At 38.7% G+C, this 24,448-nt stretch overlaps 1 protein-coding gene across 2 annotated transcripts in view; it reads left to right on the forward strand.

Annotated features, from left to right (window-relative positions):
• Positions 1–24,448, forward strand: part of FARP1 (FERM, ARH/RhoGEF and pleckstrin domain protein 1) — a 118,201-nt gene that overhangs the window by 91,853 nt on the left and 1,900 nt on the right. For both annotated transcript variants that reach the window (XM_072135465.1, XM_072135464.1), the window contains exons 14-26: positions 7,615–7,802; positions 11,298–11,387; positions 12,181–12,314; positions 12,696–12,777; positions 13,441–13,678; positions 15,385–15,515; positions 17,006–17,074; positions 17,254–17,343; positions 17,794–17,876; positions 18,106–18,218; positions 18,618–18,781; positions 20,459–20,566; positions 21,052–21,203. In XM_072135465.1, the coding sequence (XP_071991566.1) occupies positions 7,615–7,802; positions 11,298–11,387; positions 12,181–12,314; positions 12,696–12,777; positions 13,441–13,678; positions 15,385–15,515; positions 17,006–17,074; positions 17,254–17,343; positions 17,794–17,876; positions 18,106–18,218; positions 18,618–18,781; positions 20,459–20,566; positions 21,052–21,203 (1,642 nt within the window). The remainder of the gene's footprint in view (positions 1–7,614; positions 7,803–11,297; positions 11,388–12,180; positions 12,315–12,695; positions 12,778–13,440; positions 13,679–15,384; positions 15,516–17,005; positions 17,075–17,253; positions 17,344–17,793; positions 17,877–18,105; positions 18,219–18,617; positions 18,782–20,458; positions 20,567–21,051; positions 21,204–24,448) is intronic.

Here is a 24,448-nt window from a genome sequence, read left to right on the forward strand (position 1 = left end):
TTTAAATGTTTGTAAAAGTAGTTCTCACTACACATTTGCCAGTGTATAATTTAATTGTGATAGTTTTTATAGATTTTATTACGTATGGAGTAATAGCGCTTACATTTGTTTTTTGTAGTCATTAATGTTTGTAACTGACTCTATGAAGTAACATAAGGTGTTGAGCTACAATTGCACTAAATATTTTATGATGCAGCCTTTTTTAAAATTTGGCGTTACACACCTTGTATTTCTGGGTTTTTATAGAGAACCAGTGTAATGGTGGTTACCAAGCCTTAGTGTACAATAAGCCATATATTACTAGATGGTTTCATATTGGATGTTGAATATACTTTTCTCTTTGCAGTGCCTACTAAACTCAATTAAGAGTTGTATACATGGCCATAACAAACTGTAGAAATCTTTGACTTATAATTTTTTTTATATCCTCCTAGGTTTGTGGTTTTATAGATCTTTTGGTATTTTGGTCGTTTACAGATATGAGATAGATTAAGAATCCCAGAAATACCTGCATCGTCTCCGTCCTGTTGGAGAATTTTTAGGCTCCACAGAATAAAGTATGATTTTTGTTCATACTTTGTGTCAAAAACATGTTTACGTGGCTGGGTCACACAGTGTTTCACCAGGGCTACGTGATTTGGTTTATTAGCCATTGCGTCTACATTAAGGAGATCATCATATTTTGTGCAATTCCTTGCTTGAATATAATGTGTGTTTGGTATAGTTGTGTTACCTGCTGACAAAGAAAAAGTAATTCAATCGGACACCCAGTAATCTTGTTAGATGCTAAAATTCCACAATATCAAATATATATATATTGAAACATTAAACAATTTTAAATGCTATATTACATAGGTCAACATTTATTTTTGCTACCCATTCTTTAGTCATGTTCTTAACTGGACAGACCTCTCTTGAGCTGGTCAAAGTGCCCTAATTTTATTTGATGGATTTGTGAATGTGGTAAAGAACACATGTGTTAAATAGAGAATGGAGATGGTGTTTCCGCACTATTGATTGGTACAATGGTATCTGTCAGTGGCTTTTGAAGTTGGAAGCTGGACATATGGAAAAGCACAAAAATCTAAATAACTTTGGTAAGGGCCAGATTTTGTGGGCAAGATCAGTGGGTCAGAGCTTTAAGGGGCCTTTTTTATTTTGATGACATTTCAACCACCCATGGATATTAATGGGAGACCATCTCTTGTTTTATTACACTTGTGCTTACAAGTAAGGTATGGAAACTCATCTGCAAGTAACCTTAATATTATTGGCCTTGGGTGATTTGTTTTGTGCACACATTGTCCTTTGTTCTTCTTCTTCTCAAAGGATAATTAGGTCAGATATTCATAGAAAAGAATGAAAGGAAAACACAGGCCAAATCTTTTCTGACTAAAAAAGCTCAGTCACTTAGCTTACAGTCATATCATGACAAAATGTTCACATACTGTATGAAGATGACCTAATAGACATTAATACAGACATTTTAATACCACCATTTCAGATTCTTGTGGAAGACTTATCCTTACTAAGGACAGTCTCTATTTTTCCTATTTGTATGCTTGTTTTGGCGCTTTCTTCTGAAGAGACCTGCTCTTCAGGTACTAAAATCTATCTCTCCTAAAAAAATGACTAAATTCATGTACTTGGTTAACAGTCTGACAACAAGTATGGCTTATATATATAGATAGCATTCAAATGTCTTGTAGACCAAGGTTTACAATTTTGTAAACTTTGGTCTTTAGAAATTCACCAGGAGGAAAGAAGGAAGAAAAGAAGACAAGTTCCCTTTTAATGCATAGTGAACACTCTTCCACTGACATACTTTAGGTTGTAGGCTGTTTTGTAGATATGTGACTGTCTTTGGTACATCTCCAGCCTACTTTTACATCTACTCTTTGGGATAAGGCTTTCCATGATTATATTCCTAGAGAAATTGGCAGTGATTTTTGGTGCTGACCATCTGCTTTCATTATCATGCAATTCTGTCACTTTCTAGAGTCACCGTGTCACAAAGCTTTTGGTGCAGTTAAATGCTATGTTACGTTTGTTACAATATAACACACAAAACTTACGTGTATGAAGTCCTCCCCCTGTCTTACATAAGCTTGTTTGGGTTGCTTGTCTACTAAATTTGTTGTATTAATATCCAAGCAGAGAAATCTGCAGATGCCACTAACATTGAACACACAAGGTGGTGCGAATATATATCTGGGCTCTGTCTGCCTTCATCCCCCACTTTCTAAACCGTCTTCTGTTACACTAATTTTCTTGTAATCTACTACCCTGGGAAAGACATTCTCATTTTTGTCATTTGTTAACAACTGTAAAAAAGAAATGTGCTTATGTTTCATTGTAAGTATTGCTTTTGCCAGCATGTATCCTAAAATGTGTAAGGGGGCTGCTGTCTTCATTTTCCAGCATGTTTTATCCTGTACCTTACATTTTTCTTGGTCCTGTTTTGATGTTTCTTTTCTTTGGATTATCCTTATATGCAGAAAGATGGCTTTCCTTTCATAACAGTGATCCAGCTTTTCATGGATTATAGCAGGTCAAGCCCTATATGCCCTTAGTGTGCCCATTAGATCCTACCGTCATCTGGGCATGAACTAATATCATTGTCATGGATTATATTGGGTCAGACCCTATATGCCCCTAGTGTGCCCATTAGATTCTACCAGCATCTAATATAACATGCTTTGTGTAGTATTAGCAATGTATGTAACACAGTAATAAATCTGGACATCAGTTTTGGTGTGGACACAGCAAGAATTGAGAGTTTTTCTACTAGTTGTTCAGTACAAGTTGCATGTGACCAATCCATGTTCTTCGGATCACTGTTGACAAGGAAAGGTGTCTTATACAATGGGCTGTATGTATGCCTTTGGGTTAACATTGGTCTCAGTGCTAGTGTTATCCCACAGGCTGCTATTTAAGATGTTAATGTGTAAGAATATGACATAAAAGCATGAGCGTGCCCTGACTATTTACTGCTCATCCTGGTGCATTACTGTGCATGTTGTGCATTACTTACCTGCATCCATTCCAGGAGCTTTACCTACACCAAACCTGCTGTACTACTGTCATTTGCTTATCTGTTTTTTTTTTGTCAACCTGCTGACCAACTTTGGTGACAACTAGTCACTGGTAAGATGTGTGATGTACCATTGAATGATCACCTTGTGTACTGTATTTTTCTGTATTCTGTGAAAACACACTATCGTTTTGTTTCTCTCGCCGTCACAGAGTGATTGTATTTCTTGGGTTACATAGCTATTCTTCTCTCCCATGTAGTTTTTCTGACAAAAAAAAGTTTTTGAAATAGTTCTCATAAGCAACACCTGGGATGGATACATCTTCACTCCTGGCTGTTGCTTGTATAACTGAACTTCAAATTGCCATAAAGACAGCATGTTTGGAAATTTGCATTACCTTTGTGGAATAGCCTGCCTTAAAGGTGTATTTCCATCCCAGCATGTAAGGGTGGGATCAAAATACCAATCTATCTGTGGTGACAGGGAGTGGAAAACACCAAATTGCGGTCTGTTCTACACTGTTTCCGAAAAAAACGACCATTATTGTGAATGAGTCTTATGAAAACAGTACTTGAGATTCAGTGAAGCCGTCCACTTCTGTTTCTGTATCTCTTGCCACCCCAAGTTGCTATAGGTAGATGAAAAGTTGAGGTGGGAATACCTCTTTAATTCTTATTACCCACCAAGCCTGTTGTTTTCAGGGGTCCGGTTAACTATTCTTGGTGTTTTAGGATCTTCCAATTCTTCCCTGATGGATGGTTTTGGTGGGGAAGAAGGATCCAACATGATACATTATATCATGCCTAATCCTTTGGTCCTCCTGGAAATGATCCCCTCTGTATGTGAGCAGCTGACTCTTCTCTTCCTTGTGACTCTGGGGTACTGTTTTTAACTGAAAGAGTCTTCTGCCAATACATATTGAAAGTTTATGGCCAACAAATACTATAGTTTTATTAGGGGTTGTGTTACATTTGATTGATTTCCTCTTTTCATAGGATAGGTGATAACACACTGACAAGTCTTGTTTTGATTGCTGGGACCCCCACATATTATGCCACTCCTATACTATTGGAGCATCAGAATCTGTTGAGCACAGAACTCGGTAATCTCGCAAGCATTATGCTCTGCTTTAGTATAGCATAAAGAGCAGCAGAACGCATGCCCGGCTGTGCGGGATCAGGCATGTTAAAATTCAGCATGTTTAATAATAGTTGGCCGCTACCCCCTGAAAACACAAGTTGCTTTTCTTCCTATGAACATGGACACCTGATGGCAGGTTTTTTTCACTGACCAACAAAACATGTAGAGTAGTTTAAGGGGTAGATATTGAATGTGAAGCATAATGCATGTTTCCTCTTTGTTTTTAGATGTTAGCTGTGAAATGGTATAATACATTTTCTTACCGTTGCTTGACAGTCTTGTCTGTGAAAACGTTGGTGCAAGGGTAAACTCTTTTTGTAGGACCTCTCTGAATTTCAGAATCTTTGCATGGACCTTTTTCTTGCAGTCGGGAGTGAATGTTTTGTACAGATTGAAATGAGAATATCACAAGAAAACTATTCTATATCGAAGCATTTCACTGTAATACTGTTCTCTAGCATTAATAAAACCGACACATTTTTGTGTCCTCTTAAGTGTGATTTGAATATTGTGTTTTAGATGTAATACAATGGCTATATTGAGCAGATCAGGACACCTAGTTTCCTGCACACTACTTTCTTATGTCAGGTGTAACCCACCTGGCACACGCACATGCAACAATGAAAGGTAGAGGACACATTTCTTTCCACTGGGGTGCGGTATTAAACTTGTCCGTATATTCATTTTTTTTAACTTTATTATATTTTAGTTTTTATAAATGTAAATCATCATAACATTTCTTTGCTATAATACTTTCAAAGTTGACCCTGTCCAGTTTAGTTGTGGATAGAAGTATCTGAGCACTGAACAAAGAATCTACAGAAAAATCAATAATTGATAAAAAAAAATCTTAAATTTAAAATCAATAATATAAAAGGGACTGTGCCAAGTTTGAATGTTACACCTTATTCACAAAATAAGGCCATAACAATATGATTAGTACAGGTTCCACCACTGGAACCCCTACTGATCCCCCCTGTACTGTGGGAACCTTTCCTGTGATATTGTTATCACCTGTCAACAGAGAATAGCAATTTAATTTTGAAAATTGCTTTTAATCTAATAGTTTGCCTAAATCCCTCCCATTCACCTACAGCTGATTGAGGCCACGTTCACACGTTGTATTTAAATTTCTCTTAGAAGTGGGAAGGATCTTCACTCGATCGCATATAGGTTTAGATCAAATCCCCTAAATTCTTGTTATTGGGAACAAGCAACTCATGTTTTTCTGATAAAACATGTAGTGCTTGTTCCCGACTGTGTTTAGTTCTAAACCCCTTTGGGATCCAGTAAGCTTCTACCTACTGTTCTTGAATTGCATTTCTAAAAGCAGTTGAAATGTAGCATGGGAATGCAGCTTAGACCTAGCTGTGTAATGGAAATCCCTTGAGAAGTCACCATTCCCTCCTGCCTTATTACTCCTCATATCATTTAGCCTATAGGTCACTGGTGAGTATTATGTTGGGTTGAGAAGAAAGTAGTTTAGCGCATAATAACTCAGACACAAATTTGATTGGTCAAAACCCCTCAAAATTAGGAAGTTTTTACTGGGCACATGTTCCGGATTCTCTGTTGGTTTCCCACAATAAGAGATTGAAAGCCGCAGGTAAGACCCACATAAATGGTTATCAGACTACTTGTTTAAAACCCTCAGTGCAGACTGCATGCTATTACTGTAGCATGCAATGTGAATATCCCCCATGCTTGCTGCCTTTGAGAAATTCCAGCTTTCATTTATAGTTTTGAGGGGAGTAATTATCCAACAGAGATCTGTGGACTGTCTATGGATGCATAGTTATATGCTTAGCCTTAATTCACTCTTTTTGTAGTTTCATTTTACAAATTGTTTGCTTACTGTTGATAAAGAATGGTTCATAGTGATGTCATGTCACGAAGATGCATGGCTCATTATATCGCACAACTCTGATTACTCTCTGCGATATAGTGAGCAATGCATCTGTGTGACATCACATGACCAGGGACTGATTTTTAGTTGAATGTCAACAAATGGAGATCTAGGAACTTCCAAATATACTTTTCGTTCCTCAAACAATATCAATTATTTGCTGAAAGTGAACAACCCCTTTTTGTTTACATTCATTAGTTTCTAAATACATGCACCTTTTTATTGCTTTTTTTGGGCTCTGAAATTGTCCCATTCTTGCACCTATAAGTCCCAAAACAGAGAATGCTAGACCCAGACTTACTTTTGGGAGCTACTGTTTGGGACAAAAAAGTCACACACCACAAAAAGTCACAAAAGTGAGGCAACTCATCTTAAGATACATTGCAATGATTAAAGGGGTATTCTCGTCTGGGCATTCACATTCCGTTTGATTAATCTGCCATTAATAAACAAAAAGGTTTTGTATATGAAATATCTGAGAATTACTACATGTCCCACAGCCGTCCTGTAGTAATAATCGCTGAATCCAGGTGGTCAGGCAGGGCTCAATAGTACATGTCTGGCCACTGCTGCCTAAATGTGAGGTGGTCGTAGCCGAGGAAGCCATCTCGTTTCTAAGGAACAACATGGCTATGTTTATGGGAAATTATCTTCACACAGAAACATTTTTTTTTAATAACATCCAATTGAAGAAATGTTTATATATGGAAGATTAATGAAACTGAATGTGAATGCCCAGACGAGAATACCCCTTTAAGTAGGCCAACTGATACATGTGCCCCATTGTGTTTTAAGCACTGAGCAGAATGCTAGATCTTTAAGTAACTATGTTCCACCAAAGCGTTCACATGCAGTCATTACACTTGTGTAATGCGTCTTTCCAGGCACTGGTATTTCAGGTTTTTGACTAAGTGCACTCATGGTTTCCATTTCACCTCCCCGAAGACATGATGTGCCATTTGTTTATTGCCATTGCTTTTCATCTGCCCATTTCTCTTCACTGAGTGTAGATTAGCTGTACTAGGATTTCTGTCACAAGCATTCAATGGAGCATGAATGGAATGACGGCAAAAGGTATACAATGTCTGTTGTGTGTAGTACTGGTAATGTAGTTTACTCAGCCTTGTCACTTTGTGTTGAATGCTATGAAGTTTTGTATGATCTGAAACCTCTAGTGTTTAGATCCTCTACACCAGATGTGCATTTAGTAGTAACTCTGTCGCTCTATCACTGTTTGTCACTAACTAGCAAATGATACATTGGACAGTCCTAGATACATACTGGAAAATATATACTATGCTTTGATAATAATGAGCTCTCTGACCTAGATTGCATTTTAAGAAATATTATGGGAGTAGGAATTTATCACCACCTGAGAATTAGAAGTAATCACTGGATCTGTCCTTGGTGGTTCCCCCAGTATATCACTGCTCAGTACATTTCTACCAGTGTGCTCATAGTTTAGCCTAATTGTACTTTAGCTTTGTAGGAATTGGTGCACTGAATGTTTGTTTCTTTTTCTGCTCCGTGTAGGTTCTTTAACAGGGAGCCCACACCTTTCAGAACTGTCTATTAATTCTCAAGGAGGAACAACTGTGCTCAACTCCACACTCTCGCCAAACCTTAGTCCTGATGGAAAGCCTTCTTCACCACTCATAAGTCCATTGTTGAATGAGCCAATCTGCATCAGAACTGATGATGAAGAAGATAGCCGTAAAAAGGTACACTATACTATGATAGATGCGTAGGGAGTGACTGAGAGTTTTTCTTTGGTCCTCCTTCGTGACCGATGATCATTGAGGCCTGAATGTCCAGGCCAATTTTTGACGTTCTGATGTGTGCTTTTTTTTAAATGACGATATCTCTGGAAAAGCTTTACATATCATGACAATTTTTAGTTTGTTTCTTTTCATGACATGTGAGATTTTAGCTTGACAAGATAGTTTTATTACTTACGTATTTTTCTATTTAAAATTTGCCAATAATTGACTACAAATGTGAAAACAGAAGCTTTTTTTTGTCATTTTTACAACTTTTACCAAAATATGTTATGAATATGTACAGCTTTTTTTCCCATCACCCTTTACCAGGTTCAGCTACAGATGCAGAGGGTGCATGTACTTCTACAATTCTGCAATGTGAAAGCAAAAGTCTTTCCTGCAGCTCCTTCTATATACTGCCTTCAACTGACAGCCTAGAGGGGGGCACACTTCAAATGCCTATATCTCCTAGACCCTTGTACCTGAAAAGACAATTCTGGTGCATATTAAACCGAAGACCCTTTAATATGATATATGTATTGTATATGTATGTTTAACCGAACTACAGCTATTCACTCTTAAATTTACAAACGTCAATAGTGAGCTGTATATTAATCAAAATTTTTTGTACTAGTGCAAGAGTGCATATTTCCCATTCTGTAAAGCCTTTTAAAGGGGAGATATAACACCAGCATTGTGTTTCTAGGTGCCAGGGTTCACGAGATATAGCTGTTTGAAGTTGGTAACCGTCATGACGTTTATAAACTTCCTTTCTCCACATAAAGTAGGTCGAAGGGGTTAAATGAAGATATCTTTGAAACCACTTTACAAAAAATTATGTGTTGTCAATTTTCCCATTAAAACTTTTTAATAAGTGGTAAAATTGCATAAACCTTTACAAATATGTTATAAACATGAACAGTGTCAATTAATCACCATTTTCCATGTCAAAGGCAGAGAGTGCATGTACTTTTTGCAAAGTGTCTGTCTGGTGGGTGGCTCACCTCAAACCGTCATCCTTTCTGAGCCGCGGCACCTAGAAACACACTTCTGGTATTGTGTTTTTAGATTGAACCATAGATATCCACTGTTAGTTACAGCCGTTCAGAAGAGTAGATGTCTCAGGCTCTGTTACACCTAGAAACACATTTTGATATTATTATTGTTTGGCACTGTCATGACACATATTTATGTGCTAACTGCAAATGGGACGTATATATAGCTGTATGGTTGTTGGGAAAGAGTTAAAGTGTAACCATCATTCTGAGCAAAAAAAGCCTAAAAAACATAATTCTGCTCCAGGTTTCCCTGGGAATAATTCCTCTTGCCTCTCAGTGCTCATTTACTACATTTTTAGTCCCATAGTAACCATGGTTTCCAGCGCTCAAAAAAACTACAATCAACATGAAGGGGCGGGACCTAACTCCTGTCACCTCATCACAAGCACCTGCTGCTGACCAATGACACCAAATCTATCCATCCATCTATCTATCATCTATCCATCTGTCTGTCTGTCTGTCTATCTACCATCTGTCCGTCTGTCTGTCTATCTATCATCTATCCATCTGTCTGTCTGTCTATCTATCATCTGTCCATCTGTCTGTCTGTCTATCTATCATCTGTCCATCTGTCTGTCTGTCTGTCTATCTATCCATATCTATATATGTATGTCCATCTGTCTGGCCATCTAATATCTATCTATGTAGAGCAGTGATATACTATCCCTAGCAACGCCGGGAGCTAAAGCTAGTCCGATATAAAACATATAATACATTTAAAAAACACACAATATACATACAATACAAAACACCTGTATAAAACACATTTACTACTGAGCATGTACAAAAAGTGCAGCAGAGGATGCACAGCCTGTGCTGACAAGCAAAATGCAGTCTTTCAAGCCATGAATTTCTGTCCGCATCCAGCTGACAGTCGAAGTCCAATGAGCGTTTCTAAAACAGTTTGGTAGTGGTGAGTGGAGCTGAGAAGTCCTTACTGTTCCCGATCATCTGCTGCTCCACTCTGTGCCCTGACTCCTGACGCTGGTTGTATGCATAAGGACACAGAGCCTTGATGCCCAGGGGAACAGGCGAGGACATGTCAGCTGTACTGATAGCTAGTCCTTTACCTTTCATGGCAAAGCTCTACTCCAGGTCCTGATGCCACCAAATAAAAGCAGTGGTGGAGCAGAGCAGCACATGGGGGGAGATGAAGATACAGTGTGGTGCAGGGAGGAGAAGTGGAGCCAGGAAAGGAGAGAATTTATTAATTTTTTTTGTCTGCTCTATGGTCTCCAGTATTAAAATCACTGGGCGATATCTAGGCTGCCATTAGCCTTACAAGAGGAATGAGCAAGATTCGGGTAACTAATTCAATTGCAAAAAGGCTTAAAATTACCTGCCCTACAACATATCAAAAGTTTTTGAAATTATATTTGGTATGTTTTAAGGGTAATGCAAGTTTGTATGCAGTAGAATCTTATACTATGACAGCAGAAGAGTCCCTGTCATAGCATAGGACTTTGTTAGTAATTACACTAGAGCAGTGGTGGCAAACCTATGGCACGGGTGCCAGAGGCGGCACTCGGAGCCGTCTTTGTGGGCACCCAGGGCATCACCCCAGAATGAAGTTCACCAGGCAGGATTCAAAGAATCTTCCTGCAGAATCTTCCTACAATGATAGACTAATTTGCCCTCCTCCTTTCAACTGTGTTGTTGTCCTTAGGAGGCTGAATGATTGAAAGTTGTCAAAGAACAAGGAGAAATAAATTACTGCTTAAATTGCTGTGCTGGCACTTTGCAATAAATAAGTGGCTTTTGGTTGAAGTTTGGGCACTCCAGCTCTAAAAGGTTCGCCATCACTGCACTAGAGGAAGTGAGACTAAACCTTAGACATATTTAAGTTAAAAAAAACTCCAGGATTGGATGGAATCCTGGCTAAAATATTCGGTGTATGTTCTGCTTAACTTTGTGTTGGCAAAGCTGTTTAATTCTAGTTTAAGTCAGCAGAAAGTTCCTGACCCGGGCAACTGTCAGGATTGATTTCCAACCAATCGCCTTGACTTCTTTGGTGATGATGTCTAATGAGCCATCTGTATTGAACTACTTGGTGGTTACTACACAACAACATATGGACCCTATACAGTTTGCATAGAGGAAGGAAATGGGTGTAGAGGGTGCTTTGATACATATGTTTTATAGAATCTATGCTAATTTGGAGGAGAAGAACTCATAGGTTTTATACCCTTTAACCATTTTATCACAAGCCCTGCTGTTCAATGCCCCGTTCTTTGTTTCTTAATACATAATGGTGGCTTGTTGGGTCCTCCTGCTGACCAGCAGCACTCAGGCATTACGGCCCATTTGACTCCACTAGCTTTCCCCATCCTATTTTAATTTTTTTTTTTTTTTTTAAAGTATTTTGTCAACATTCTGTTTTTTAACCCTGTCTCCACAGAGATGTCCTACAGACAAAGCCTACTATATTGCAAAAGAGTTTTCTGCTACAGAATGCACCTACCTTAAAGATCTTGAAGTGATTACAGTGGTAAGTTCTGATTTTGATGTTCTGCCCTTCCCTGATCCTTGAGATCAACCACAGGAGTAAGCAGTTGTTTTCTAAACTTATAATTTAGTAAAACCTTCTGTAATATTTACATTTATTTGTTTTAACACTCATTTACACATTATATTCGATATGGGCGTTATTTCAGTATGTGAGGGCCTTGTGTGGGTTAATTATCAGTACGGCTTTCTTCATTCTAATATCTCACAGATAAAGAGTAACAAATAATGGAAAACAGTAAATGGGGGATTTCCAGGATTTTTTTGTTTATTAATCAGATTCTGTATCTGTAAGTTATACATATTAAATAAATGGGACTCCCACCTATTAGCATTAGAGGAGACTGCAGAATTTGCATAAATCTTGTGGCTTCTTCACAGCTTTGCATGTACAGCGACACACGTGATATAGTGTCAATGCTTGGAAGTGCATCTCAGTTTGATTTACTTGAATGAGACTGAACTACAAACCAGTCGTGTGACTGATGGACTTGACAGCACAAGCCATAAGTAGAAGCAGCACGCACCGTACTTCAAACATTGTTTGGGGTGATGGTCCCAATTCCAAGGATTGCTGATCCCAAAAAAAAAAAAAAAGAAAAGTCCTGGAACAATACCCCTTATTTTGTGCCGCAGTAACTGCAGATTGGCTGTGTTGAGAATCTGACCTTCAATGAGTGTAAAAGATGTCATAGTACATGTTAGAACACATTGCCTAGACATCTTGACTCTGTTGTAATACAGATATTGATCATGTAATAATTTTCCCTTTTCAGTGGTTTCAGAATGTGACGAACAAAGATGACTCCATGCCAGAGCAATTGAAAAATCTAATTTTCCCTAACTTTGAGCCCTTACATAAATTTCACTCCAGTTTCCTAAAGGAAGTTGATCAGAGACTTGTTGTTTGGTAAGATGTGTTTGCGTTATATTACATTTTATTTAGTGTCTCTTCATGGTGCCATGAAAAATGATTGTATGATGATCAAAGTATTATTTAAATGGGGTTTTATGCTTTTAATGGAAAGACCCTGAAGGGGCAGCACATGAGGGCAATAGGGTAAAATGTTTACACTTACCCCTGCAGAGCGCATCCTTGGCTTCCACAAACCATGGAACGTAAAGTGAGCAAGTAACCAGGACGCAAAATTAAAAATGAAACATTATTAAGCACCAGTGGTTGTAAATAAGAGAATAAGAAAAGCGATGGCTGTGTCCTTTTAACTATTTGTAATACAAGTAGGAAAATATATTTGTAATTTTTTTCTATTCTTGATCTGTGCTTTTACAGGGAGGGAAGGTCCAACTCACACATGAAGAATGACAATCAGAAAATTGGGGATGTTATGCTGAAGAACATTCAGGGTATGAAGGTAATGCCAAAAGAATAATAAATCTAACTCACACGAATGTTTTTTTCATAGTAAATTCTGGAATATTGGTAGCATATGCTATCATCTTGCAAATGTTTGACTTTTAGGACCCCACAAAATGGGTGTGAAAGGAAAATGACATATCCAACCACAAGTATTGATATTATCTTGTCAGTAATCTGAGCTGCTGACCTAACCCAAGATTATATACTCTAGGTCATTGTCTATGTTACAGCTACTGGCTTGGACTCCTACTGCTCGTTCATAAATTGTATCACGTTTACACATTGAAATGTCAATTGTTCTCTTTAGAAGGTATAAATGAAGCTGCTTAGTGGAGACCACACTTCCCCTAAATCCAATATAAATAGAAGAAAACAGATGTGTTACTAACCTCACGTTAGACCAGACCATGACTAATGATTTAATGTGTGGTTCTAAATGTATAAATTAGTTTTCTCCTATGTATAATGAATTGTAAATGTGAAGACTAAATAATGTTTATAACTACATAAGCGAGTGCCGGAATATTATGTACCCCACTCCAGTACTATGAGAAGAGAAGTACTCAGTACTACAGCCATTTTCTTATCATCTGGTATCTGGGCTATTTGACGTCATCCTCACAATTCTTAATGAGTGTAACTTTGTGTTTCTTCCCAGCAATTCACAAGTAACTTTCAGAAACACTATGAAGCACTGCTAGAACTTGAAAAGACAATTAAAAACTCACGGAAGCTAGATGTTTTGTGTAGAGACTTTGAGCAAGAAAAGGTTTGCTATCTGCCGCTGAATATGTTTCTCCTTCGGCCTTTGCACAGACTCATGCACTACAAACAGATCATGGAGAGGCTTTGTAAACACTACTCTCCAAATCATGTGGATTTCCGAGACACTAGAGGTGAGAAGTCCATGGACCACAATATATTTATTTCTTATATACAGTTATATTTATTTCTGCCACCTGAAGAGCTGAGTGTGACACTGTCACATTGTGACCAAGGGTTATTGGTGCCTGAATGTCCAGTTCAATTTTTGCTCTTGTGTTCGGCTTTACTAACTGTGACATATCTACACGTCACATGTCAGCTGCAGGTGTATGGAGATCCCTCTTCATACACGGTATTTGTTTGCTGCATACTGCAATATACTGGTACTTTAGATGTATTAAAACACAATAAAACCTAAATGAATTTATTATCCCAGTGATTGTACTGACCTATAGAATAAATGAGACGTGTCATTTAGGGAGCACAATGAAAACCATAAAAAACAAGCCCAAAAGAAAATGGCACAAATGCATTTTTTCACCAATTTCACTGCATTTGGTAATTTTTTTTTACCACTTTCCAGTACACAGCTTGGAATATTAAATACTGTTACTACAAAGTGCAATTTGTTATGCAGAAAACAAGCCCCACACAGCTCTTTACATGGGGAAAAAAAAGTTATAGATTTTTGAATGTGGGAGTGAGAAATGGAAATGCAAGGGAGCGAAAAAAAAGAACTGTACCGCACATCCACACATTATACAATGATCTATTGTTGCTAAGCTACATTTACAAAACAAACTTGAGGTTCTTGGTTACATTTTGATCAAATTGCATAAGCCCACTAACCTCTTCATGGTGACTTCGTTGTAGTGGGTCCCTAGCATCACATGGCGTCCACCACCGCTAGAAAAAAACACAGCATCCGCAGGGACCTAGACCCAGTTGCGACCCGGAACCCATACTGGCAGGCACAGTCCCCATGGCTATGTGTCCCTACCAGCACCGCACAACGGAAACAGCAGATGCCACATAATACCGCACCATGCTCACTAGAACGAAGTCACCTTTAAGTGGTTAGTGAGCTTATGCAATTTGATCAAAATGTAACTAAGAACCTCAAGCTTGTTGTGTAGATGTAGCCTAGCGACAATAGATCATTTTATGATATGTACATGTGCAGTCCGGTTCTTTCTTCTCTCCCAATGTTGGTTTAGCACTTGTATGTTAAAAGCATTTGTGGGCAAGGAACCAAAAAAGGAAAAAAACAACACATCTGGGTGTCTTAGTGGATGTTATGAAATGAATATCCACTATGACTCCTTTTTGTGTAGGGATTGTCCGTTTTCAATGAGCCAGTGCCGCTCGCAATACCCAGGTTTTTCAGACATTCTAAAAAAATTGACTCTTTCTATATTAGTAATGTGTCTTAAAAATTTTTATTAATAAAGTACTTGTATCATAACATTATACCTTATAACACATTGGTCCACATTCATCAAAAACAGGGCAAACTACACTATGTGCAGTTTGCCTTATAGTGTGCAGAGGGCACCAGATTCATGAATTGTGGCGCACGTTTTTTTTTGGTACACTTTGTTCATGCTGCAGAATTGTGGTGCAGACAGAATTGGGACGCATGGTCCTACTAAGCAGTGACTCGCCCCTTTTTAGGTGCACATTTTTCTCTCTTGTTGGACACCGTGCAGCCACGACACAAAACTGGCGCAGACACTTTTAAATACATGTGAAAGCAGTTTGCACAAAAAAGAATGTGCATAGTCAGACAAAAAACGAAAATAAAAAAAATAAATGTGGGCCATTCTCTTTTTAACAGCTGCACTCGCTGAGATCTCTGAAATGGTTGCTCAACTTCACGGGACAATGATAAAGATGGAAAACTTTCAGAAACTACAAGAACTTAGAAAGGATGTGACGGGCATTGACAACCTGGTAATCCCTGGAAGGGTAAGTGATTGATTCTACATGTTGGATTGTATACCTGTGTGATTTGTACAGACTCCGCTGCCTTATACATTGCAAGAGAGAGTAAAAGGCACACAGTGAGGCCTCATGCACAGAAACATGTACATATCACGAGCTGGGGACATGTGATCCTTTGTTTGCAAACCATATTTCATTGGGGTGGGTCAGGAGAAAAGACTGCTGAGCTGCAAACACAGGTAGGTATAGCTGTTTACGAGCCCATAGGAAATAATGGAGACGTGTGGTAAGAACAACCGTTAGAGTGGCGTATGTAGTGGCAGCGCCTGGTCTTGGTACAATGAGTACACCGTGCCCGCAAAAAAGATAGAGCTTTCTTTATCTTTGCACCTCTTGGCCGTTGTTGTGGCCAATCTCCTATGGAGTAGGGAGGGGTAAGCAGCTCTCACCCCTCCTCCTCTCCACGCGCTGATGTGTGCTTGTCCAGGCTACTGGCCGTAGCACACGTTTGGCTGAATCAAGCCTGAGGCCTAGTGCTCAGGACCAGTAGTTCATTAAACACATAGAACACCGACTCATTATTTTCTATGGCCCCATTCATAAAAGTGTTTTTTCACCGGTAGCTAGAGCTGCAAGAAAGTGATACAGCTCCCATTCGGTTTTGCAGCTCAGAATTAATGCTCATTCAGACAACCATCAATTTGCTATCCTTTTTTTTTTTTTTTTTTTTTGCAGATAGCTTATTGACCCATTGATTTTTCTTGGTCTTTTCACATGTCTGTTTTTTCATAGATGTGTAGAGCTCCATAGAAATGACTTGATAAACGGACCACACACAGAGATGACATCCATATGAGGTCTTTTTTTCCCCCTCAAATGTTGCTAGGTAACCAACTGGGCAGGGTTAGGTTAGAATAGGTTAGAAAGCCATACATTTATAATTCTCCTCAGACTAGGAGCAGATTTCACTATCCACATCTGCATGAAGGCAGCCAGAGTCGTTACAAATCTATCATAGACCATTTATAATATCTCACAGAATGAAATTGCCTGCTACAGGATATACATGTAAGACTGTCACCAGGTTCTCCTCTATAGAAATGAAAGCTCACGTTCAGCCAAGTCGAGTTCTGCATGTTATAGTTGAGGGTTGCTTATTGCAGTGTATGTTTCTCGTCCTCACAAGGCCGTTGGGGGAAATATAAACGAGCCGCCAATGGGCGCACGGCACTGTATGGAGTGATACAGTGCCGCACACGTGCAGCTCCGTACCATTCTGTGCCTGGGAGAAAGATGGGACATGTCCTATCTTTCCCCAGAATATGGCACCGTGCCCCATGAGCAGCGCTCACCCCCTCGTCCTCTCCTGGGCGCCAATGTGTGTCTGCCGTGCTACAGTACGACAGGACACGTTAGTGTGAATTTAGCCTTTTACACGGCTTCAGTATTGGTCTTCTAACCTTCTCTATCATGTTCAATTCCTTGATGAGGCATTTATTGGTATCTTTTTCTAGGAATTTATCAGACTTGGAAGTTTAAGCAAGTTATCTGGGAAAGGCTTACAGCAACGTATGTTCTTCCTGGTAGGTAAATGCATTGGACAGAGAAGGGGCTCATTTAATATCAGATTGCATGTTAATCTTAAAGCTGGAAGGATTGGGTTATTAATACCAAGATATTTTCTCTTCTGTCCTGGCAAGCCTGATGTTTGTCAGGTATTCAGTGAAAGAAAACCCATTGATATATTCTTCCTTTCTTGCAGTTTAATGATGCGCTGTTGTACACGAGCAGGGGGCTGACATCATCAAATCAGTTTAAGATCCATGGCCAGTTACCCCTCTTTAATATGACGGTAAGAAATCTGTTCATGTCACTATGAATTTAGAATATGGATCTGATGTGACCACATCATTACATTCTTTACCAGATTTAATTCCTTTCCTATCTCTCCATGAAGAATAAATTATAAAGGCGCCACTTAGGCCCCTTCTACCCTCGCGAGTCTGATGCGATGAACTCGCATCACACTCGCAACGCGTGCTGCCCAGATGGCACAGCCTGAATGCTGCAAACCGGAACTGAACTGACATGCTGAGTTCAGTTTCGGTTTTCAGCGTTCGGGCCATGGGATCCGAGCAGCATACGTTGCGAGTGTAGAAGGGGCCCTATTCATTGTGCAAAATGAACAAAATCCATCAGTTTTACTTTAAAGTGGTATTTCTCTAAAAAGGTCATGTCTTCATGTTACGTCTTTGTGGATATTGCCACCATAGCTCCTGTTAATAATGTTTCTCTCCTCTAGGTAGAAGAAAGTGATGACGAGTGGGGTGTACCGCATTGCCTGACTCTGCGCAGTCAGAATCAGGCTATAGTTGTTGCAGCAAGGTATGTGGTTATAAAAATATTGTAGATTTACACCAAACATGTTGTCGGTAAAGCAAATGCACACATTAAGACATTAGATATTTAGGAGCTTTCATGAAGATATGTAGTAGTAGATACAGCAGATGGAGACAGTTGTGAGGATGGCTTTCTGTCTGACCCCCAAAAATCTAATGTGATTCTAATTATCTGCATCTTTCTGTTCTAATTATAAGTCATTGCCACTTCCCAGTTCACAGGCAGAAATTGAAAAGTGGAGTGAAGACATTCAGATGGCCATAGGTCTGGCAGAAAAAAGTGGTGGTCCTGTCCCTGAGCTGATGGCCAGCAGCCCCCCTGATGGAAGTAAGTGAACACTGAAGTAATAGTCTGTAGATTCGTTAGGAAAGTTCATCATCAAACATACGTCTTATTTCCGTTCCGGGTCACAGATACATTAAAAATGTCTTTGTAGCAGTTCCTACTGCAATAAGCCACAGGCTCAGTTCACATCTGTGTTGGGGGTTTCCATTACACTTTCCATTTTAGGATAAAGTAACAGAAACAAAGAAGGGAAAGATTGCCTTACATCACAAATATAATATAATATAATCACTGTTATATTAGCGGAAGAGACGCTAACTTCTGCGCTATTTTTCAGACCGGAACCCCCTAAATGAAGGTGTGAACTGAGCCTTAGAAACATACTTGACATTGGCTGTATAAATTGTTAAGTTATCTTTATTTTTTGACAATGTGTTTCAGAATCTCCAGAAGAAGGCCCTGTAGACCAGGAGTCTGAAGATGATTTAAGTGCTTCTCGCTCATCTCTAGAAAGGCAATCGCCTCACAGAGGAAACACCACAGTCCATGTCTGCTGGCATCGCAACACAAGTGTCTCCGTCATTGATTTCAGCTTTGCTGTTGAGGTATATAAATGTGGATTTGTACACTGTCTTCATATTTAATACACAGATAACATGTTCCCACTGTAACACATACAGTTAATATATGGGGGATAATGGTGGTCTTTTAACTGCTAAATTATTTCGCTTTCTGCATTGCTGTTTTACCCCAAACAAGTTAATATATTTACCTATTATGCATGTCCCACAGTATATGAAACGTATGCGCAGATATTCCAGTAGGTGGCAGCAGATACTTATGAAAATATATACTGAGTAGCAATACAGGGTCCACCTCTACATTCACAGAGTGGCTGGGGAAGTTAAAGGAGGTGGTCGGGGAACGCCTTTCCTTTAGACCTGTTGATGCACCATTAATGACTGACATGAATACCTGTTTGAGTTGAAGATCACTTATATTAAACTCCCATTATGTCTCCATTGCTACAGGCAAGTAAATAGGTTGCCACATATTGAAAATAATGTATTGGTTTTTTTCCTTAGAACCAGCTATATACAACCTGGTTTTGATCTGTCATAACAGGCACAGTATATGGACTTGTTGTTACTGTTAAAAAAATGGCATACAACCTCTCTTAAAGGTCATGATAGAGTGTTATATAGACGCTGCTGTAGGCCAGAGATTAATTTAATGTATGAAAACACATGGCTTAGTTTTAGTTACATAAAACATTGCCAGTACATTGTAGGCAGTAACGGGTTCTTATGTGTGAAGTGACCAAAAATAATTTTCTGTCTAAACTGCGACTTTTAAGGAAATGTGTAAGCCGTTTGACCATACCCGTGTTGGGCATTAGGCTTGGAAATCTGTACAACCAAATCTTTGTGTGTGTTCTTCCAAACAGCAGGATTGTTAAAAATGCATTTATATTCCAGGATTGTAGCTGGACCTGGTGCAGTGCTCATACGCCGAGCAGAGGAAAGGGGCCATGGAGCAGCTCATTGAAAAGATCTGTCGTCTATGTACCAAGTCCTGCTACAACCCTTGAATATAAATGGATTTTTGCAGTCCTCTGTATCTTTGCACATTTGTAAATGGTTCTACTAACACTGTCTTCCGTTTGCTAGGTCAAACCTGCTGTCAGATTCCACCAAACAATAATTTTCACCAGTCCTACTTTCTATCTGAACTGTAAAATGTTACCTGTTGCTTACATGTTATTCTGGAACTTTTTTATTTGCTGTCTGAATATCGCTTTGTTAAAGGGGTTGGCCATTCTTTTAAATAAATTGCCCATGTGCCTTTACTGTCTTGGTTATAATCCCTAAATGTTCATTGATTGATTCATCATCTCAGATGCTTACTTTGGTGCTGTCTGCAAACTCTCTGGATCTTTGTTACATGTCTGAGCACTGATAAATAGGAGGGACCTGCAGCAGGAAATGATGACTCAGCCCCCCCCCCCCCTTCCTCTCCCCGTCAGTGAGACAGACTGTGAGAAAAAGAGAGAGACACAGTGGGTGATGCCATTAGGATAGACTGAAGGATTGAGAAATGGGGAGTTGTGTATGTATGCACAGGGCAGCAGGTATCAAATCCTGAAATTATCAAAGGAGGCTTCAGGTGCATGAACATGCAGAGATATGTCTAATGGAAAAGATTTATTGAAAATTGACCAACCCCTTTAACTGTTTTTTCTATGTATTATCTTTGTAAATGTTGGTTTCTTTTAATTGCAGAATCAGTTATCGGGAGTCCTCCTTAGAAAATTCAAAAATAGCAATGGATGGCAGAAACTTTGGGTGGTGTTCACTAACTTTTGCCTATTTTTCTACAAATCCCACCAGGTAAATATGTAGCATGCAGGATGGGTCTATAACAGTTGGGGTTATAGCTAAGGGTGAAGGCGTCATGGAACTAAATTCCAGGGTTATTGTCAACTTTATAGACTTTTCTGTGGCTATGCAAAAAAAAAAAATATTTATAATTATAAAGAAGATGTGGGTCCCACTTCTGGGACCTGCTACTTTCTGCAGAATGTGACCCCTTTAGCTTTAGCTAGACAAGGACTTCTTTCCTTTTTTTCTCTTGCTTGCTTTGATGGGCATATATCATACATAACATATCAAGCGTTAACATTGAAATAATTTCTCTGGACGGCCCCACGTAACACTATGTAATGCTTTATAAAAATCAGAAGTTTGTAGGTGGCGGTAAGAGGGGCATCGTACATTAAACAGTACATGTAAATTGGGAGATAACACTGTGGAGAATAGGTAGTACTATGCTATTTATGTTGTTATATAGTAGATATGTATTCCTCTTTTTTTAGGACAACCACCCGTTAGCCAGTCTCCCTTTGCTTGGATACTCACTCACCATTCCCTCTGAATCAGAGAATATTCACAAGGATCATGTTTTTAAACTGCACTTCAAGTCCCATGTGTACTACTTCAGGGCTGAAAATGAATACACCTTTGAAAGGTAAGTGTACAGACCTCATAGCTGAATTGGCTTAGTGTTTTATCAGCACAGAACAGCCTTCTTTCTAATGGTTTGCAGTACGTTTCTGCTTCACATACAACCTCTCCTTTTACAGGATAATTTGTTTTTCTTTCCTATAAGAAAATATACGTTTAAGTCTTCAGCGAGTCCATGGAAAAATCCAGAACTATTTTAGTATCTATGTTTAGAGAAAAGGGTTTGCTCCTTTTTCCTAAAACAGCGCCACTCCTGTCCACGCCTAGTATTGCAGCTCACACTCATTCGTGGACAGATGGAGTGCTGTTTCTAGGAGAAAAAAGCCAGTCTTTTTTTCCAAGCTCCAGTTTGACAATCCTTACAAAGTTGTCATGAACATGGATGTCCTGGACTTGCATAATCACTGCTGACTCACTGCTGACTTGTTTAACCATACTCTGTAAGCTTTGTGTGGTACAATAGTCAAAGGGTTGTCCAGGTTAAATATGTTGGGGACAGTTCACACATTGGATTTTGCATCGGGAAAGCTAGACAATTAAGGAAAAAATTGGATGTATAAATAAATTGTCGACCTGGTTGTGGCTTGGAGGCCACATGCTGCTTACCACCACAGGCCCTGTTTAACATTGTACACCACTTTCACGAGGGCTCCTGTGGCAATGACACTTTATATACTACCACTAATCTACTTGTTGGAACATGCTACACACCACAAATAAGTGACCGTGTATACTGTAATTGGCGAGAGGCAGGGTGTATTGGTTCAATGTAATATCAGTTTTCAACCCTACTGTGTAAGTAGTTATACAAATGCTAGTATCACTATACAAGAAGGTGTGCAACTTTTTCTCAGCTATAGAACAAATTATAAAAATACTGTTTTAGGTCATGGTGTTTAATAAAGAATATCTATATTTATTGCTGTGGTACTCTTCAGCTTGGTACACCATTTTTAAAACCTAGACTTGTCTCAAGGACCTTGTTTCTTAGGAAGTGTAATTTAACCCCTAGGGGACACAGCCTATTTTGGCCTTAAGGACGCGGCCCCATTCTTCAAATCTGACCTGTGTCACTATAAGTGGTTATAGTTTTGGAACGCTATGAGATATCCATGGGATTTTTAGATTGTTTTCTCGTGACACATTGTACTTCAAATTAGTTTAAAAATTTGGATGATATCTTTTGTGTTTAGTTATGAAAAAAAACAAAATTTGGAAAAAATTTGGAAAAATTCTTTATTTTCAATGTTCTAAATTCTCTACTTTTGATGCAGATAGTCATAGCACCCAAATAAATTCATAACTTACATTTCCCAAATGTCTGCTTTATGTTGGCATGGTTTTTTAAGATTCCACATATTTTACTAGAATGTTATGAGGCTCAGAATTTAGGTATCATTTTTCACATTTTTTGTAAAATCACCAAAACCTGTATTAGATGGACCTGCTCAACTTCTAATTGACACTGAGAGGCCTAAATAATAGCGAGACTCGTAAATTACCCCATTGTGGAAACTACACCCCTCAACGTATGAAAAACCACTTTTAAGAAGTTTGTTAACGCTTTACGTGTTTTATAGGGGTTAAAACAAAATGGAGGTGCAGTCTGCAAATTGTAATATTTTTTCACAATACACCCATTTTGGGTGGAAAATTAAACATTTCCAATGGATTAAATAAAAAAAGGCTCCACAAAGTTTGATACCCAATTCCTCCCGAATGCACCGATACCCCAAATGTGGTGGTAACCTGTTGTATGGGCGCACGGCCGGGCATAGAAGGGAAGGAGGCGCCATCCAGATCAGATTTGCTATGTCACATTGTACAGGCTATAATTTTTTTCTTTTTTTTTAATGTGGACCTATAGGGGCTTATTTCTTTTGCCACATGAGATGCACTTTTCTGGTACGTAATTTAGGGGAATCTATAGGCTAATTGGTGAGATTTTATTAACTCTTTGTTGGTGGAGGAAATGAAAATCATCACTTTTCAGGAAGATTTTTATGGGTTTTTTTTTTGCCCGTTTACCATACCATAAAAATAGTATATTATTTTTATTCTATGAGTCGCCACGATTACAAAAAGACCTTATTTATATAGATTTTTTATTTTTTTCCCATTTTTACTGCATAAAAAGTAATTTGGCAAAAATGTTGTTAATTTTAGCATCACCGTCTTTCATATGCATAACTTTTTTATTTTTTGCCTCACAAATCTGTTTAAGGGCTTATTTTTTTCGAGAAGGATTGTTCTTTTTAGTGGTCTTATTTTAGAGTGCATAACATTTTTTAAATCCCTTTTTAGAGCATTTTTATAGGGTATTAATTGAAAATGATCTTTTTTATGGAGCTTTTTTTTGTTTTGTTTTTTACGGGGTTCACTTTGCGGAACTAATAACGATTCTGTTTTATTATGCAGATTGTTACGGACGCAGGGATACCTAATATGTGGGGGTTTTGTGTATTTTATTCAATTGTACTGAATAAAAACCAATTTGGAGAAAATCTTGTTCATTTTAGCATCACCATCTTTTCATATGCATAACTTTTTTATTTTTCGGCTGACAAATCTGGTTAGGGGCTTATTTTTTGCGAGAAGAGTTGTTCTTTTTAGTGGGCTTATTTTGGAGTGCATAACATTTTTTAAATTACTTTTTAGAGCATTTTTTTATAAGGTATTAATTAAAAATTATCTTTTTTCGGAACGTTTTTGCGTTTTTTTTCTACGGCGTGTACCGTGCGGGTCCAGTAATGATTCTGTTTTATTATACAGATTGTTACGGACGCGGCAATACCAAATATGCGGGGTTTTTTGTGTTTTTTATACTTTATTAAGTGTTTTTATGGGAAAGTGACATTTTAGGGGCTTATATTTTTATGTATTTATTTTTTATTTATTATAATGTGTAGTGTTAACTGTTTTTGCATATTTTTACTTATACATACTTGAACTTAAACCAGTGATGCTCTGATCACTGGTTTAAGTTCAATACACTGCTCTACAATACTATTTTATTGTAGAGCAGTGTAAACTGTCTGAGCAAGCTTGCGCATGCTCAGACAGTTTACAGCCAGACCCGGAAGGGGTCTGGCTGCCATGGAGACTGGGCAGCTCCGGGGCGCATGCCAGTCCTCGGAGCTGCCCAGAAGTGGATCGGATCCCCCGGTAAGCGGCACGGGGGATCCGATCCACAGCGCAAACACCCTTACACGCCGCGGTCATGTTTGACCGCGGCGAGTAAGGGGTTAA

This window comes from Engystomops pustulosus, chromosome 2, assembly GCF_040894005.1.
Source record: "Engystomops pustulosus chromosome 2, aEngPut4.maternal, whole genome shotgun sequence".
NCBI classification, from domain to species: Eukaryota; Metazoa; Chordata; class Amphibia; order Anura; family Leptodactylidae; genus Engystomops; species Engystomops pustulosus.